The 17,964-nt window shown below is 34.8% G+C and overlaps 2 protein-coding genes across 2 annotated transcripts; one reads left to right on the top strand and one right to left on the bottom strand.

Annotated features, from left to right (window-relative positions):
- The first annotated feature begins 10,984 nt into the window (after nt 1-10,984).
- LOC125424087 (protein EXORDIUM-like 2) lies at nt 10,985-12,285 on the top strand. Its single transcript, XM_048480404.2, has one exon. It carries the CDS (start codon nt 11,058-11,060, stop codon nt 12,048-12,050), a length of 993 nt encoding a protein of 330 aa, XP_048336361.2. The 5' UTR covers nt 10,985-11,057; the 3' UTR covers nt 12,051-12,285.
- A 77-nt stretch (nt 12,286-12,362) lies between these two features.
- Nucleotides 12,363-17,645, bottom strand: LOC125424046 (fumarate hydratase 1, mitochondrial). The gene is made up of 17 exons (XM_048480281.2): nt 17,238-17,645; nt 16,935-17,052; nt 16,661-16,810; nt 16,200-16,310; nt 15,994-16,077; nt 15,531-15,629; nt 15,308-15,358; nt 15,164-15,213; nt 14,697-14,778; nt 14,464-14,558; nt 14,300-14,366; nt 14,132-14,182; nt 13,845-13,940; nt 13,365-13,463; nt 13,226-13,255; nt 13,066-13,131; nt 12,363-12,740 (listed from the first exon to the last, which is right to left on the bottom strand). Exons 1-17 carry the CDS (start codon nt 17,399-17,401, stop codon nt 12,654-12,656), a joined length of 1,500 nt encoding a protein of 499 aa, XP_048336238.1. The 5' UTR covers nt 17,402-17,645; the 3' UTR covers nt 12,363-12,653.
- Between the last annotated feature and the right edge of the window lie 319 nt (nt 17,646-17,964).

Raw genomic sequence — 17,964 nt, 5'->3', positions numbered from 1 at the left:
GGTACCGTTATGAAGTACACGTTGGCACGAGTTCGTAGACTAGTAGCACGTTGAATACGGAGCTATGGTTTGAAAGTTATGAGCAAAATAAGCTGAGGTCCAAACTGTCAAAGGGGTGCCGGAGTTGACTTTTTATTCATGCAAAGTTGAGCTTTGACTCATGGATGGTTGTGAAGTACTCATCGATACAAGTTCATAGACTAGCGGTACGTTCGATTTGGACATGTGGTTTGAAAGTTATGGACCTGTAGATTTTTTCAAATACAGTATTATTTTAATAATATTTTTAAATATGTGAACCGTGTGCCACGTGTGACTTAATAAAAGGTGCCATGTGTCACAATGGTGAGATGCCACATGTCAACTATGGTTAAATATCATTTTATTTTATTATTATTTTATATCATAATATTATTTTATTTTCTTTTCTTTTTTCTTTCTTTTTCTTTTCTTTTTTTTTTCTTTTTTTTTTCCTTCTCCCACATGGGAAACCCCCCCCGGAAGCTTTCTTCTTCTTCTTCCTTTCCTTTCCTTTTTTCCTCTCGGGCCCTCGCTGTTTCTCCGTTTTCGGCCACCGGACGGCCACACCCGCCAGCCACCAGTGAAGCCCAGTTCCCGGCGACCTCGACCTCTAAGTTTCCCGGCCAGATGCCACTGGACGTGCCCAGATCGGGCCGGTGAAGTCGGCGGCGGCGGGTTGAGTTTTTCCAGCGATTCTTGCCGTTTCCGGCCAACCCAGTCCGAATTGCCATCCCTTTCCCCCTATTTTGGGTCCTCTGAGTTCAAATATGACCTCCAATTGTTTAAATTCGAAGTGGTTCGAGAGTTATGGGGAGATGAAATTCGGCCGGTACTTCCCGGGCAAATTTCGGCCACCACCGGCGGAATTGGGGTCAATGGAGGCCGGTAATGTGATCCTCGTTCCATAAGCTTCGATTCGGTATATTACTCGTCAATTTTGGTTAACGTTTGTGTTAGATCCCCCGGGTACCGGGTATTATTTATCCGAATAAAATATTAATTTATTTGAGTTGTGTAATATTGTTGTTCTAGGAGCACGTGTACGTCATGGAATTGATCCCATGGAGGATCTTGGGTTAATTTCGTGCTCGAGGTGAGTGACCCACCTTCAAAATTATTTTGGGATGTTAAAATATATATATTTTGTTCTAATTGGTTATTTGAAAATATGTTTGATGTGTTGAATATTTAGTAAATTTATATTTGGAATTTTTTTGATGCCAAAATTGAATGGAATTAAATATTTGGGCATCATAAAATATGTTGGTTCTAAGGAATTTGAGATTTTGGTAAATTTTATCAAAATTTCGTTGTTGAAATATCTCATAATTAAATATTTGATAAATATGTTTTATGTATTTGATATTAAGAGAATTTCCAGATAAATTGTATTGCTAATTTATAATGTTTTTAATATATGTTTTGGTGCCAAAAGAATATATTTGGAAATTTAAAGAATTGTGATTTGATTTATTTTAATTATTGCTATGCTTATTAGTTTTAAAAATTGTTTTGGGGTATAATATAATATATATGTGTTCGAATAATTTGGCTTATATACTATTTGATTGAATGTTTGGATTATGCATATAAAAATATTTGCCTTATTAAATATGAGTTGTCATTTTATGTAAGGTTTGGCAATATATTAATGGTTTTAAATTCTAATGGGTTTGTAAGTGAACTTCGAGTAGTTAAATATTTTGGTATTTAATTTGGGATTTTAAATCATTTTAGAAATGATTTATTTTAGAAGCAGATGGAAAATTTTATGATTTTAAGCATGTTCAAATATTTTAAGAATTTTATGGGTTTAGAAAATTGATTTATGGTGAATATATTTCACTATGATATTTCTGATTTTCGTATGAAATGACGATTTAAAAATTTTGAAATATTTAAACAAGCGGTTGAACTTGACAATTAAATTATGATTATGATACAGTAGGATACTGTATCGGTTATTTTTAATTGATGTACCATATAGTACCAGAGTTTGGTTCAGTATTATATTACAAAGTGCTGGGTTTACCACGGTGCCGTGAGGTTGGTTTCATCCAACGGTTATCCATTATTACCACGGACTGTGAGGTCGGGTTTATCCGACGGTTTATTATTATTACCACGGTGCCGTGAGGTTGGTATCATCCAACGGTTTATTATTGCCACGGACCGTGAGGTTGGATACGTCCCGACGGTTATTTATTATTTCCATGACACCTTTCATATATTGAGGGTCGTGAGGTGGGTGTATCCCACGGTTTACAGATTGGTACATCGTATGGTACATTGTATATGTTGTATAAATCGTTGTTTTTATTATTTATTTAAATTTAAAGCTTTACACAAATTTTATGGAATTGTTATCGTAATTTTATTACCTATTCTCATTAATGTTTAAGAGTTATTTGTCTTGATTTTATCATTTAAATCGATTGATATTTTAAAATAAATTCTATTATATTTTTTATCAATTGTTTTATATAGATGTTTAAATTGATTTAAAATATTCCTTTGGTTATTTCCTTGATTTAAACAATAAATTTTATAATTTATATATTGGGTTTATTTTTTTTGTTCTTATGCCAAATTTCTTTAATATAAGTATTATTTATGATTTTATTTATGGTATCCAATGATGTTTTATTCTTTATTTCCATTATAATTTGGATCCTTAAATTCTTGTATTTTATTTGAAATTTATTGACGAATTGTTTTCCTTGAGATTTTTGGGGTATAAAAGATTGGGTTTTGTGAAAAGGTTTTAACAGGGGAACCTTACCAACGGAGTAAATGGTGAGGGTTTTGAGAGAAATTATTATTTTCCAATTAATTATTAATTATTTATTTATTTATTCTTAATTAATCAAGTGTACTATAATTATCGTGGCTTTATAATTATACAATAGTTAGGGTCACTCACTGAGATGATTAGCATCTCATATTTTTTTAAATTCCGTTCCCCTAGGTCAAGGATTGGGAGACGTTGATCGTCCGGGGCGAGCCCGACGTCTCAGTTCATTGCCGAAAGTCCAAGAAGCATTTCTTTCCTTTTTCCTCTCCATTTTATATTGCTTCTTTATCTGACATTATATTAATTCCACATTTATTTGTATAATCCTCTGTATACTGTATTGGACATTTAGTTATTAATTATGCACTGATTTACTGTTATTCATTTGGAGTGCTGCAAATTTATGGAATTAAATTGTAGTAATGTGGGAGGAATAAGGGGATGTATATAGAAGTGTGTTTTCAGTGCAAGAAATTTGTGGTAAGTCCAACCCTTAGGGGAGGTTCTGCCGGATTTTTCATTGGAAGGTCCGGTAGGATTTCTTTGGGATCAGGGCTTGTCTAGGGTTCCAGTGAAGAATTTTGGACGGGTCCTAACATGGAGGTTGGGATGGAGTCGATGGTTTAACACGAACATGAGCAGCAACTCCCGCAGTTGATGATGAAGGCTGGTCTGTCGACTTATCTTCCATTCGCCACCTCCCTCCTTTACCCTTACTTTCCACAGATGCCTGTTTTCGTTTCTTACTTCTTCCACTACTTGTAAGTGAAACACCTTCATCTCTTTCACCATGACTTCCCTGTGGTGGCTTGTCTCCAACAACAGGTGCAACACTGTATGGAGTAATATCATGATGTACGTCCCATGCAATTTTGCTAATATATGCACGCTCAAATTCAATTACATTCATTAAGCCGTGAATGGGATACTGCAAAAGACAAAATGGATTATCATCAAGTGATTATTAAGTAATACTAATATTACTACAAATACTGCAAAAGTCTATAAATAATATAACTAAGTTGGAATGTATATTTATATATATATATATATATAAGTGGAAGAACTCATATACTTACATCACGATGATCGATGAGTTCAGTGGCCTTCTCAAATCTTGGTACTTGTGAAATATGCTAATTAAGAATTCGAGGGAATGCCACGTCCAGCAACTTTTTTCCAAATGCTTGACCTAACGAAGGAATTGTCTCAAAACTCCAAATCTGTCAAACAATAAATTAATAATGAATAAGTAAAGAAATACACACCATAAATAAAAGTGTAACAAACTTTAAATAATAGTGTAATAAATTTATCATGAAAGCCAAAGGAAACCCACAAACACTATAACTCTTTGACTTGTTTAAAGCCATGGACTCTCTATGCTAAAAAACACTCTTCAACAATCTAATAGTGGTGGTGTATGACAAAGTATCCCATGAATAGTTATTGAAGTACTCTAAATTGTCTACCATCTCCAAGTGATTATAGGGTGCGGTGGCCATGCTTTCTTTGCCTAGAAGAACTGTCTCTAGGAAATATAATAAAACCAACTTCAATCTATCATCGTCGGCTTCATCATTATCGTGACACTGTGCAGTCATGAAACCGCCGCCAAAATACGTGTCACTAATACGCGTAAAGATGTTAACCCGCCTATTGGGTTCGTAACCAAACTGTAGACCTGTAATTGTAGCGAAGTCTCTCCACGTAAATCTAGCACCACACCCTCCAAAATTAAATACCATAGAATCCTTGTCGTCACAAACACACTGCCTATACAACATATTATTGACGATGTGGCCACTACATTGTATCTCATTGGCCTTCAAAAAGTTGCCAAAACAGCTATCCTCGAACTTCTTTATTTGAACTGGAGTCATCTTGAACTTAATATCCGACACGGATTTCCAGAAGTTCGATTTACAATTAACCTTTGCCCTCAATATCTCTGAGTCCTAAAACCTTCGATGGTATTCTGAATCCATTTGTCTGCAAATCAAATACAACTAACAAATAATTACATATGGCTTGCATATGGACAGCAAAATCGAAAGGACCAAAAACATATTAAATAGAAAAAAATAAAAATCTAACGAAAATTCCGCCAAACAATTACAATTTGAAAGTTTAGAACAAAAAGATATTTATGAATCTATTGGAAACAATTTTTGAACTAGAGGAATCTGTTTTCCGCCGAGAGAAAATTTTCTTTCCGACAGGAGGAAAATAATTTCCAAAAGGAGGAAAATGCTTTCCGCTGGGAGGAAATTTCTTTCCAACAGGAGGAAACGTTTTTTTTGATACAAGGAAACTTTTTTCCGCCTGGAGGCAAAATTTTCCGCCTGGAGGAAAAAATTTTCCAGAACCTACAAATGACATACACCTAATTGGATTTGTGCAAAACTATAATGAAAATGGCTAAAGAAACTTTTCGAACCAAGGCATATGTGGATTTAAAAGCTAAAATATCTTCTATATATTAGTGTACATTATACATTAGGCAACAAACCAACCATGCACATGTGACATTGCTTCCTAAGTATAACCTATGGTTCTAACACATATTAATCATTATGGTTTCACATTCAAACCTCCTATTAAATTCAAATAAAAACACAACTTCATAATAATTTAATTTCACATTTCACATTCTAATCATGCAACACAAACATTTCCGTCACACCAAATAACACAATATTATAAGCATAGTTCATAATGACAAAGGTTCAAAATTGAGCAATTTATAAAGCGATTACTTATCATCTCTAAAATAATCCATTATGGAAATTATCAACAATTCTGAAAAACCATTCAATACAGCACAATAAAGGTTCTCATATTAGTTCATTGCATTAAAGCGAAATTAGTTTGCAACATTTTTTCTGTTTTGTTCAGAGAAGCAACTTACATTAATGGGGGACAAACTGCCACCAATGCTTCTCTATCAATTTATATATATATATATATATCTTTTGATATCTCTGTAAATGTGTGTGTAATTTTCTCAGCAAACACTTGTAACTCTAATGATGGCAAATTTTGTGCTTCAATTTTCTGCTCGATCCATCATTTGCTCCTCCAATGCTGAAAAATATAGAAAATCAATATTAGTAAGGATCCCAACAAATCTTTCCTTTGACAACTACTAAAGATGAAAGGGAAATTCTAGCACTTGAAGACAAATTACAACAACCTCTATATAAGATCAACAGGGGTAGAAAAATAAATGTAATACACAATTCATACATATTTCCAGTTGAAAAAATGCATATGTGAAAAGGAAATTTTATGGTCACTTTTTCAGTGTAATGAGAATAATCGGCTCCACTTTTACCACCAAAAAGACAACATCGAAGAGCAACTGATAGTTTCATTGACAACTCCTCACCTCCTGTACTCTATGGTCATTTGTCAAAAATCAACTTATAAAGAATTAATAATAAAAGAGCAGTACTAGGAAGTCGAAAAATTTATAACCATCCTTTGCAACATGCTACCATAAAGACACAAAAACAATCAACTTATGCATGAAAAGTTAAATTTCATTATATGTTTCAGCAGAACTCTTTATAACAGGGAAAGAGAATAAAAGATAAAAAGATAAATGACATTGTAAATAATATTGTGAGGAATTTCAATGTTTCAGTGTTGATGTAAGAATAAGTTCTCTGGTTAAATCCTTGTACTTGAGAGTTTTTCATTTGTAATCTTATGCTCTTATATAGGGATCTTTGAAATTGCTTATGTAACTAAATATTATGCTTTGAACTTTCTTTAGCTATTTGCTTGCTGCCCAGCTCTACTCCTTTTTTTTTTTTTTTTCTTTTTCTTGTTGCAGTAATTTTTGGTGCATTTTCTATATGCCCTCCTAAACTAAAACACATCAAGAAATTTAATGATCGTCCATTATTCTTTTTTTTTTCTTTTTTTGTCGTTGTTGTTGAATAAATGGTCTTCTATAATTGAATGTTTGAGCTTGAAGCAAAATTCATTAAACGGGGGAAGCATCATCTTGAACCTTGTGAGAAGCTGAGAGTCACTTGGTAGGAAAGGCCAGAGGAAGTCCAACAAGTTATGTGTTTTTCAACGTATGCTCAATGAATCCCAGAAAAGTAGAGAACAAAACATGTAGGCTAGACCCCAAAGGTATTGACCACAACAATGACAGGCAATTTCAATGATATAATACACCTACAATTCATGAATTAAATTAGAACAGGTTACTAATTCAGAAAAACCAATTAAAATTACATGATCGACAATCCCATATACATACAGTTTTCTAAGAGCAAAAACCATATTTGCAACTTATTTAACCTTTTTTTTTCTTCTATACATGTATTTTTAAACCAAATCTGAATTTAAGCCACAGAAATATAAAGAAGTTAATTTCTAAACGACATCCTGTTTGCATAGAAGTTAATTTCTAAACGGCATCCTGTTTGCATAACCTCTTAAGTTTATAAAAGACATGCATATTATAATTGCAGATACACAACAAAAAGCTATTCAAAAAATCAATAAACAACTAGATCTTCCTTGCATTGTTAAACTAGAAAGTTTACATGCTTAAGCAAGCGGAAATAATTTTCTATAAGATACTCTTATGGTGATTTTAGCAATCAAAATCTTCTCATACTCAAGAAAATATCTCATTAATAGCTACATGTGTTTGCTTTGTCTCCCACAAAAATCAAGAAAAGGTTTCCTAGAACTAGAAATAAAGAAATCCATGGACCAAGAATAATATTATGCATATCAAGCTTTTAAAATCAACTTATGGTATCTGCTAAGGGCCTGTAGAGAGTAAAGGAATGATTTCTTCACCTATATGCTTCAACTATAAATGATGAGTTGCACATCTAAAAATTTATTCAGGTACTTGGAGAAAAACATGCCAAATGCCTATAGAACACCCTAACCATTTCAATTTCACACTACTTCCCAATTATATATGCGTAGCACTGATGAATTCCCTTCCTCAAATCATCACCATGTGGGCTAGACTAGAAAGAGTAATTGGCACCAACTTACACAATAAAATGAAACAGTCAACATCAAATATTTAGGCATGTTATCCAAAACAAAATGCCCTCAGAACCATATCAGACACAAACACAACCACTCTCATCGTCGTCTTCATCACCATCATCACCTCCACACCCACCACCACCTTCACCACCACCACCACTAATGCCGACGCTGGAGATCTCCTTATCAGACATAGACATCAACGTCTATTTATCTATTATATGTAGAAAACTTTTTTCCTTATCAAACCTATAAAACCCAAAAAAAAAAAAAATCTACCCAAAAAAAAAACCACTTTTTTGGTACATAATGTATAAAAATGAAGAGGGAATAATAAGGAAAACAAAAACTCAGTTGAGAAGCGGAATCAAATTGAAAGTTTTTATAGGGAATAGGCAGAGACGTTAAAGTGAAGGTCAAAAATAAATAATAATAAGAGAGCGAAACTAACCTTTGAAGAAGTTGGACTGTACAGCATAAACAATGGGAAAGGAGGAAGATTTCTGGGTCCTAAGCTTCCTAGTTTGGATTTGTGAAAGCAGAGGTTGCTTCTTCAATCTCAATAACAAATCGGAAGAAAGGAACTATGAGTAGAGTCGAATGGTGTGTTTCGAAAGGGAAAGGGTAAAAGAAAAAGGGAGCGAAACTAACCTTTGAAGAAGTTGGACTGTGCAGCATCAACAATGGAAAAGGAGGAAGATTTTTGGGTCCTCAGCTTCGTAGTTTGGACTTGTGAAAACAGAGGTTGCTTCTTCAACCTCAATAATGGATAGGAGGAAAGGAATTGTGAGTAGGGTCAAATGGTCTGTTTCAAAAGGGAAAGGAAAGCCCTAGCTGTATTTGAATGATATGTTTCGAAAGGGAAAGGTAAAGCTCTAGTGTGTTCGAAGGCCTTGCTGTGTTTCAAAAAGGAAAGGAAAAGGAAAAGCAGAGAAAATAAGTGTTTTGGTAGGGAAAAAAGATTATAAAAAAACAAATTAGTCATAAAGGATATTTTAGTTTGGATGTCCTAAAAGTTTGTTTGTTTTTTTAGAAAAAAATTTTTCCTATTCTTCAATAAACGATTTGTGATATGGCTAGTTTTCGAAAAAACCTTTAAAGTAAAGAGAGCATTCCTTGGTTTGGATCACCCATTAGTCTTGGGCCTGTTCACGTGTTGGAATTGGTCTCCTTAAAGTTGGTGGATTTTCAAGCCTTGTGCAATAGCAAAAACATCCTACTCGATCTGGAGCCACACGAGCTATGCAGCTTAGAGTCTTAGACCCAATAATTACTTTTACAGCTGAGTCCTTTTCAAAGATATATAATTAGTTTTTGATTAATGTCGGTAGCCAATAAACTAATTTTGATTTTATTTTAGTGCTGAATATGCTCTAAATGCAAATAAATCATTCAATTATAGTAGAAAAAAAACCTTGATCACAAACCATGTGTTAGGTCACCCACAACCAATTCTAAAGGCTGTCTTTTGAATATTATAGCAGCAAGAAGATACATGGACTTAATTTTTGACAAGGCAAAGTGCTTAGCCATATTCCAGTATTTTTCTGGCAATATATGTTAAAATTCTCCTTTACATTAAAGGAAACCATACAAAAAATGTTTCATTTAAGGCCTAAATCTTTACCTCTTGTTTTTCCTTCAATGTCTGACTATCCCATCGTATCTCCTTTCAGATTCAAGCCGTTGTATGTCTATGACCACAAGGTTATACATGCATATATACATATGTACATGAAATTAAGGAAATTCTATGTCTGCCAAATTGGCATGAATACAAATATCATCTTAGGGAAAGATAAATAAATGATAGTGGTTGGTATGTTGCAACTATCATGGAATATATATGCAGCTATCTAGCTAATTATACAGCCTCACGGATGAATGTAAACTTGTTCTGTTTGACTAGTTCCTATGGGGAGGCGCTTGGATGGCAAATTACAAGCATCCATCCTTATCCTTACGTGCTTCATATTTCATATATATATATATATATATTTTTTTTTTATGCATGAACCTACATATATCCAATCGATGTTGAGATTACTTCACAAAACAATCATCAGAAAAGTAGCTACATATGTTTATCTCTTGCATTAATTACATGGACCCCATGAGCCCATGCAATTTGACATTAATTCTCATACATGCTGTGCATATACAAGAATCCCAACCATTCTTCGTATATAAGGACTATAATTTGGTGGCCAATCAATTTCATGGGGTTCATAAAGATAGCTGGGTCCAAAGACATGGTTGATTTGCACTGTATCAGATGACAATATTAGTTCAAAAAACCGGATAAAGATTAGGGACTAAAAGGTTGTAATAGAAGGAGGCCAATGGACGTTTATTACCAGCTGCATAAGCCCTGCATAATACGTGCTGTGTATACATATATATATATATATATATATCAGACCGCGTTACTCTTCATAGCATAAGACTTGTTATGATTAATTAATTCTTTCTATGTGTGTTTGGCAGCAAAACTAGTTGTTGCATGTCAAAAATTTACTGATCATGTGGTGTATGTTTAAATTGTCGGTAAACAAACTCGAGTAAACATTCTTAAATAGGGGAGTTCATTACTAGTCTGCTGCTCTCTCTATCCGATCAACTTGAATTTGTCTTTCCAGGCTTATCTGGATGTCCGCTTTCACTACTTGCCAGTGCCATATATAATTGAAAGTTGCAACTATATGATCCAAATCCCTTGTAGGGTCAGATTCTTCAAATAGTAACTAGCTTATCATCAAATGATCCTTTTTTGAAGTCCTTAATGTGCTGGACCCCAATGAATTACTATAGCAAATAGTTTCTATCAAACCACTTTTTACATATGGATTACTTTGCGTTCAAAAGTTTAAATTATCAAAGACCAATGCCGTGTTCAGAAAATCAAAGCTGGATCTTAGTTTAGTATTGATCCATCAAGCTGCTATTACGTAGCTATCATATATGCGTCATGCATGAAACCTACATTTCTCTTACAAATTTTGTTCAGTCAATTTTTTTAGGAACCAAAAAAGGTCAGAAGTTAGGCATTTTCCAAAACAAATAATTCACCCAAATCCATCTAATTATTGGTGCAGTAGTACTTGGCTAGCATCTATAAAAAGGGACACTCTCTAGAACCATATGAATCACACCAACATTAATATTCATTCTCAAAAGAACAAAAAATATTATTATTGGAACTGAGAATATGGCCGACATGATACTGAAGAGGTCCCTGCTCTTCTCGCTCATCGCCATTATTATTTTAGCCTTAGCCTCATGCTCACATGGGCTGAAATTGAATCAAACACAAAAAAGCCAGCCTCTTTCTTTATCCCCAACATCAGCCATACTCAACTACCATGGAGGCCCCCTCCTCACCAGCTCAAGTACCATCAATGTCTACCTTGTTTGGTACGGCTCCTTCTCTCTCAATGATAGAACCACCATTAACGATTTCTTTAATTCCTTCGACCCTTCAAAGACTTCCTTTCCACGCCAAGGACCCCCCACCGTCTCAAAATGGTGGGAAACAAGCCGAGCATACAAAGACAGCGCTGGGAAAACAGTCCCAACTAGTGTCAGAGTCGCCAAACAAATCAGTGACATATATTCTTTAGGGAAGAACATAAAGCGTGCCCAAATATCCAGTTTTGTCGTCAACAAGATCGAAAAAAAAGTATTGCCTTTGGATTCAAATGGTATATACTTGGTTTTGACAGCTAAAGATGTGATTGTGGAGAGGTTTTGCATGGGCTCGTGTGGATTCCACGACAGCATAGTATTATCTACGACGAGCAAGGTTGTTGTGGCTCATGTTGGGGACCCTTCGGTGCAGTGCCCTGGTCTGTGTGCATGGCCATATGCGGTTCCAGCCTATGGCCCTCCTGGTCAGGCTCTGGTGGCACCCAATGGGGTTGGCACCGATGGATTGGTTATAAATATAGCAACCATTCTTGCAGGGTCAGCTACGAACCCATTCAAGAATGGTTATTACCAAGGTGATGCTTTGGCACCATTGGAGGCCGTCACGGCATGTCCAGGTATATTTGGAGCAGGAGCTTATCCTGGATTTCCTGGGAATTTGGTTGTCGATAGGATAAGCAAAGCCAGTTTCAATGCTTTTGGTGTTAATGGCAGAAAATTTCTTCTTCCTGCGATGTGGGATCCCAAGGGCTTGAGTTGCAAGGTCGTTGCTTGAAAGATTTCAAGAGTGATGCAGCATATAAAGGTTAAAGGGTTATAGATCAACATTCGCAAAGCACATATTGTTGAATACCAGGCATGAAATACGAATAAGTGTGTAGACCTATCCGCAGCCAAGTTAATTGGTCGTTCCAAATATATATGTTAGAAACTGTAATATTTACAAAAGTTTTAAGTTTTGAAAAAACCATAAATAGAATTATAGAAATGAAGATATTTGTTAATCATAATTTAGAGCATAAAATTTTGTAACTAAACTCCATTCAATTATATATTTACTCCAAAATAATTTGATTCAGCAAGGAGATATGAAATTATTTTACTCTGTTCAGTAAATTTTCCAAATACATTGTCTTGCTTTAAAAATTGGGAGGGCTTTCCCCTTGGTGACAATCAAGTGACACCAAAGTCAGTCTTGGAGGAAACCTCAAGAATGCTGTTTATCAAAGTTATGAATAAAAACATCATTATTGGATCCTTATTTTGTAATCCAACTTAGAGAAGACTATCTAAAAGCAAGATTGAGGCAATCGATGCAGAAATCCGGAAATCAATACTCAGCAACTTCAAAATTCTCTATAAGCTATATATAAGCTGGTCAGTCTGTGGGGCCAATCATCTTCTCAGGCACCACAAGAGTATCAAATTCTTCACTGTTGAGCACTCCAAGTTTCAATGCAGCTTCCTGCAAAGGGTCAAATCAATCAGCAACTAAAATCTAAAACAGATTATACCTAATAAGCCTCAAACATTCAAACAGAATGAATTCACTCAGTCTAATCTATAGTTCCTACAAGTTTTTAAGATAACGCTGCTTTTACTTGATACTACCATCAGTTTTATGTTTACAGCAGTACAGAACTATTTGTAGTATCTCAATTTTAGCTGACTATGCAGTCTAATTAGACTAATAATGCAAATATCAGATCCCAAAGTCTACTTAATAAGTAACCCAAAAAAAGCTACACAAGAGTCAAGACATTCCTCCATGTACAAGAGAAAGGAATTACCTTCAAAGTACTTCCTTCTTTGTGGGCTTTCTTGGCAACTGCTGCAGCATTGTCATAACCGATTTTCTGTAATAAAGGCAGGAACACAAGTTAGTATCAAAATTCAGGAGAAATGAAGGAATAAGTAGGTATGAACTCATATATACAGGAGGAAACTTACAGGGTTCAAGGATGTGACAAGCATTAGAGACTGCAGGACCATCACACATTTACATACACAAAAATAATAAATCCATTAGCTTTACAATTCAAAATGGCATACTCAAAAACTTTGTACTGTTTTCCAAGAGCCTACTGACCTCATGGAGTAATTTTGAAATTCTTTCCCTATTGGCTTGAATTCCTCTGACACAGTTCTTTTCAAATGAAGCAGATGCATCCCCAAGCAATCTCAGTGACTGTCAGTAAGAAGTGGGGTACAGGAAAGTAGTAAAGTAAATAACAGATTTATTTGTCAGAAGGAAAAAAATTCCACATTAAAAACAGCTCCAAGAATATGTGGAAACTGGATAAGTTCCTGAATTCTTGAAGAGCTAGAAAGAAAGAAATTAGTTTTTTTATTTATTAATTTTAATTTTTTTTGTTTTTACAATTCATATAATTTAATTAGCCTATAGGTTAATCTTCAATTAGATTCATAGCCAAAATTGAGTAATTTTTTGCTAGCATCACAATATGGAAAGACGTACCTACCCAGCTGTTGCCAGTATATTTGAAATTGTATTAATTGCAACCTTTAAAATAATAATTATAGCAATGTTTACAGAAACAGAACGTACATGTAGGAGTCCATTAGCAATCATGGGCTTGAATACATTAAGTTCAAAGTGACCATTTGATCCACCCACTGTGATAGCCACATGGTTACCCATAACCTGGAAGACATAAAAGAAGATTCTACAATGACATGATAGTCTGATATCACTTAAAAAATAACACCATAATACCACTGACTGTAACTTGGAAAGTCACAAGATCTTTAAAATAGTCAAGCTTTTACTTTAGGCTTCCTAAATTCTCAGCAATTTAGATCATCTTAGTATAACATTAAGAGGATACACTTTACCTGAGCACAGACCATTGTGAGAGCCTCGCACTGGGTAGGATTAACCTTCCCCTGAAACACAACAACCAGTCAAATGATATTTTTAGCGGTGAAAATTATAAGAAGCTACAGCAACTCAAAGTTTTGGTCTATCTAGCAACAAAGATCCATGGAAATTGAGGATCTCACAGGCATTATACTGCTGCCAGGCTCATTTTCAGGAAGGATGAGCTCACCAAGGCCACAACGTGGACCACTATACAAAGAAAAAAAAAAAAAAGATGAAAATCTTTAAAAAGTAGAAGGGGTAAAAGTGGACAACTATGAAAGCAGCATCCAATTATTAAACGGACCTTCCTAATAACCGTATATCATTTGCAATCTTCATTAGAGAAGTAGCAACTGTGTTGAGAGATCCACTAGTTTCAACAAAAGCATCATGTGCAGCCTGGTAAAAACAAAATACTTGAGCATTTAAAATTGTTTTCATGAATTTTATAAAAGCATTAAGGTACCAACTTTAACCAAGTGAACTAATACTTCCAACAAAGAAAACAAATTAGAAGAAAGAACATTTTAAACTGACCAGAGCTTCAAACTTATTTTCTGCAGTGACAAATGGTAATCTTGTTTCCTCAGCTACTGCTGCTGCTATCTTAACATCAAACCTAGATGACAATTAAACAATAACAACTGTCAAATTAACAGAATAACATAATGATGTTTACAAGTCAACTCCAAACTATACTGTTTAAAGGAAATTATAAAGGTTCTTCACGGTCTGTATTCCATAACATGGATTGCAATAGATCATTGGATGGCAATTACTGATTCTAAAAGTTGGAATACAAAACATCAGCACATATGCAAACAAAGAATTTTCACAAACCAGAATAGTTTTAAATCATGACATTTATCTGTAGCTCTGAAACAATTAACAATAGACACCACCATCAACCATGTTTAAAGAATGACTAGTTCTCACTTTCTATTTTCTATGTTTAGCATAAAAATATGAATCAAACTTTGCTTCAACCTTAAAGCTATACATACCCCTTCTTTGTGTTCAGTCCTGTCCCTACAGCGGTGCCTCCCTGTGCAAGCTGCACAAATAACATTACAAACATCAAAACTCTAGAAGGGGAAAATGAATAAATAAATAATAGGATAGACAACAATCACATATAAGGTCCCAACCTGGTACATGCGGGGTAGAGTGCATAGGACTCTGTCAATTCCATACTTCACCTACAGCCAAAGAATAAAGTCATCAAAAGACATTCCCCTTTAAAAACACAAAAGACAAAACAAAAATAAAACAAAAGACAAGAAACAAAACAAAAAAACTTGTCCTATCCTTCAAGAGAAGAAAAAATAGCTTAGCAGTAAATAACTCAGTCCAAGACAAAAGTATGCTTACTTGTGTAGAGTAGCCACTGAACTCTTGTCCAAGAGTCAAAGGTGTTGCATCTTGAGTATGGGTGCGTCCAATTTTAACAATGTCTTTGAATTCAACAGACTGGCAATGAAGACAATGAAAAATTATATCATGTGCATTTGCATACAAGTCTAAAAACAAAAATAATAAGAATAACAAAATTGAACGTTACAAGCCTCCACGAAATAAAAATGTTAACAATAGTAGGACTAACAGGCACTAAAAACACAATGTGATGGTTATGGCAGGTGTACACAATCAAATGATCATTGAGGCTTCCCATAGATGCAATGCTTCTAATATTTTATACGTAGCATAGCACTCAAAAGGGATTCCAGAGATCAAGGTGCCAATATGTAACTTTAACAATAACGATAGCAAGATGCAGTTCAGCCATCATTTCTCAATTTTCTTACATGATTAGTATTGGAAGTCAAACTCAAACCTTTGAGTGCAATGAAGTGTGCAAATTTTTCAGATTTGGTATTAATCTTGAATTTATCTCCATAGCAGCTGCAATGTGCATGACCTGAGCAAGAGAAAACACACAATTCTTTAAAAGCCAGCAAGAAACTTATTAATTAGTTAAGAAACAAAAAAAGTTCAAAATAATAATAAAGGCTAGTTCTCAATACAAAACGAAATACTCACAGTGGGAAATGTATCATTAGAAGACTGTGATCTATTAACATGGTCGTTTGGGTGCACAAACTTTTCACCACGCTGATGGCCAAGTATTTCAGCTGCTCTGTTTGCAATCACCTGTCACATGTCACAAAATCATATTGATTATCAAATATGAGATTTCAGAGCTCTATGGCAGTCAGCAGGTCGGTCTATCAATACCATACAGTGTAAAAGGCATATGCTTATGGAAAAAAATAGAGCATTACAACTTGTCATGACTCACTACCATGAACACACTGGCTTTATAAGAATGCTCAAATAAATTTTTTTCCTTGATAATACTAAGTAAAGAGCCTATTTGATACAGAATTTGCTGGATTAACCTATATAATAAAAAGAAATGAGCCTAGAGCATAAAATTTGAGCAAAGACAATTTTAAAAAAAAAAAAAAAAAAATAGAAGCAGAAACATAATGAATGTTAACCTCATTGGCATTCATATTACTTTGAGTGCCACTGCCAGTCTGCCATACAACAAGTGGAAAATGATCATTTAGCTTTCCCTCGGCAACTTCTTGAGCAGCTTGCATGATTGCTTTCCCTATAGATGGATCAAGACCGTACTCCATGTTGACCTAAAGTAGGACCCATTTAACCGTTTTATCTGACCAAATGACAAATTCATCCCCACAAAAAAAAAAAAAAAAAAAAAAAAAAAAAAAAACTGCAAAAACACAAATAGTACGCTGAGAAATGAACCTTGGCAGCACATTTCTTGAGTATACCAAAGGCTCGAACAATCGGTTCGGGCATACGCTCTCGCTCTCCGCCAATTTCAAAATTCTGCAACGACCTTTGAGTTTGAGCTCCCCACAACCTGAAAGTTGCAAATCATTAAAAAAAAAAAACAAAAAAAAAAAAAGATCAATCACCAATCAAAAGCAAATTCTAAATAAACAAACATAAATAATAGAAATCGTTTTCAGGAAGCAATTTTTTTTTTTAAATATATATATATATATATTGTTAAATATGGAAAGCATAGAGCGGATAAAAACGAACTTGTCGGACGGAACTTGGATAGGTCCAAATGTGTCTCGTTCTTCTCTAAACGACGTCGAATAGGATAACGACGTCGAATAAGATCTCCAACAAGTAGCATAATGCAAAACCCCGACCGTGGTTGATCCACGTGTTAATCGCCGTGATATGGCATATACCGCCATTTCTTCGAGTTGTGTGGAACAAAAGGAACCAGCTTTGAGCTGAGAAACACTTCGAAGAAGGAAGAATTGGCTTGGCGACTATACGAACTGGGAGCTCGATCGCAGTGCCAACAGAAGAGATAGAAATTTGGAATATTGGGTCAAGTTTCAATTGGGTTTATTACTGTTGGGCACCGGGCGGCGTGGCATGTGACGCCGGAAAAGTGGGAAGCTTTTGGACTGTCTTTTTTAGAAAATTCACAATCCCTAACAAGCATTGGCTGCGCCTAATTGCCTATGGGTCCAGCCCATACCACCAAATGTGGACCCGTGAACCCCCCAAATCAAAAATGGGCTCCAATCCTTTTTTAGGTCTATGGAAATGTCATGTTATTTACCGCCCAAAATCATCAAAAGGATTGGAGTTGGAGCCCATGGAGTTCAATGCTATTGGTGTTTTTCGAAATGTAGCCATTCCGTAAATGGTTTTTTGAAAAATAGCAAATTTTTTTTTTAAAAAAAAAATCCTAGTTACCTTTTTAGACATCCGGACTAAAATACCCTTTATTATTAATTTTTTTTTT

Source organism: Ziziphus jujuba, chromosome 9 (genome assembly GCF_031755915.1).
Source record: "Ziziphus jujuba cultivar Dongzao chromosome 9, ASM3175591v1".
Taxonomy (NCBI): Eukaryota; Viridiplantae; Streptophyta; class Magnoliopsida; order Rosales; family Rhamnaceae; genus Ziziphus; species Ziziphus jujuba.
This window is presented reverse-complemented; position numbering and strand designations above follow the sequence as displayed.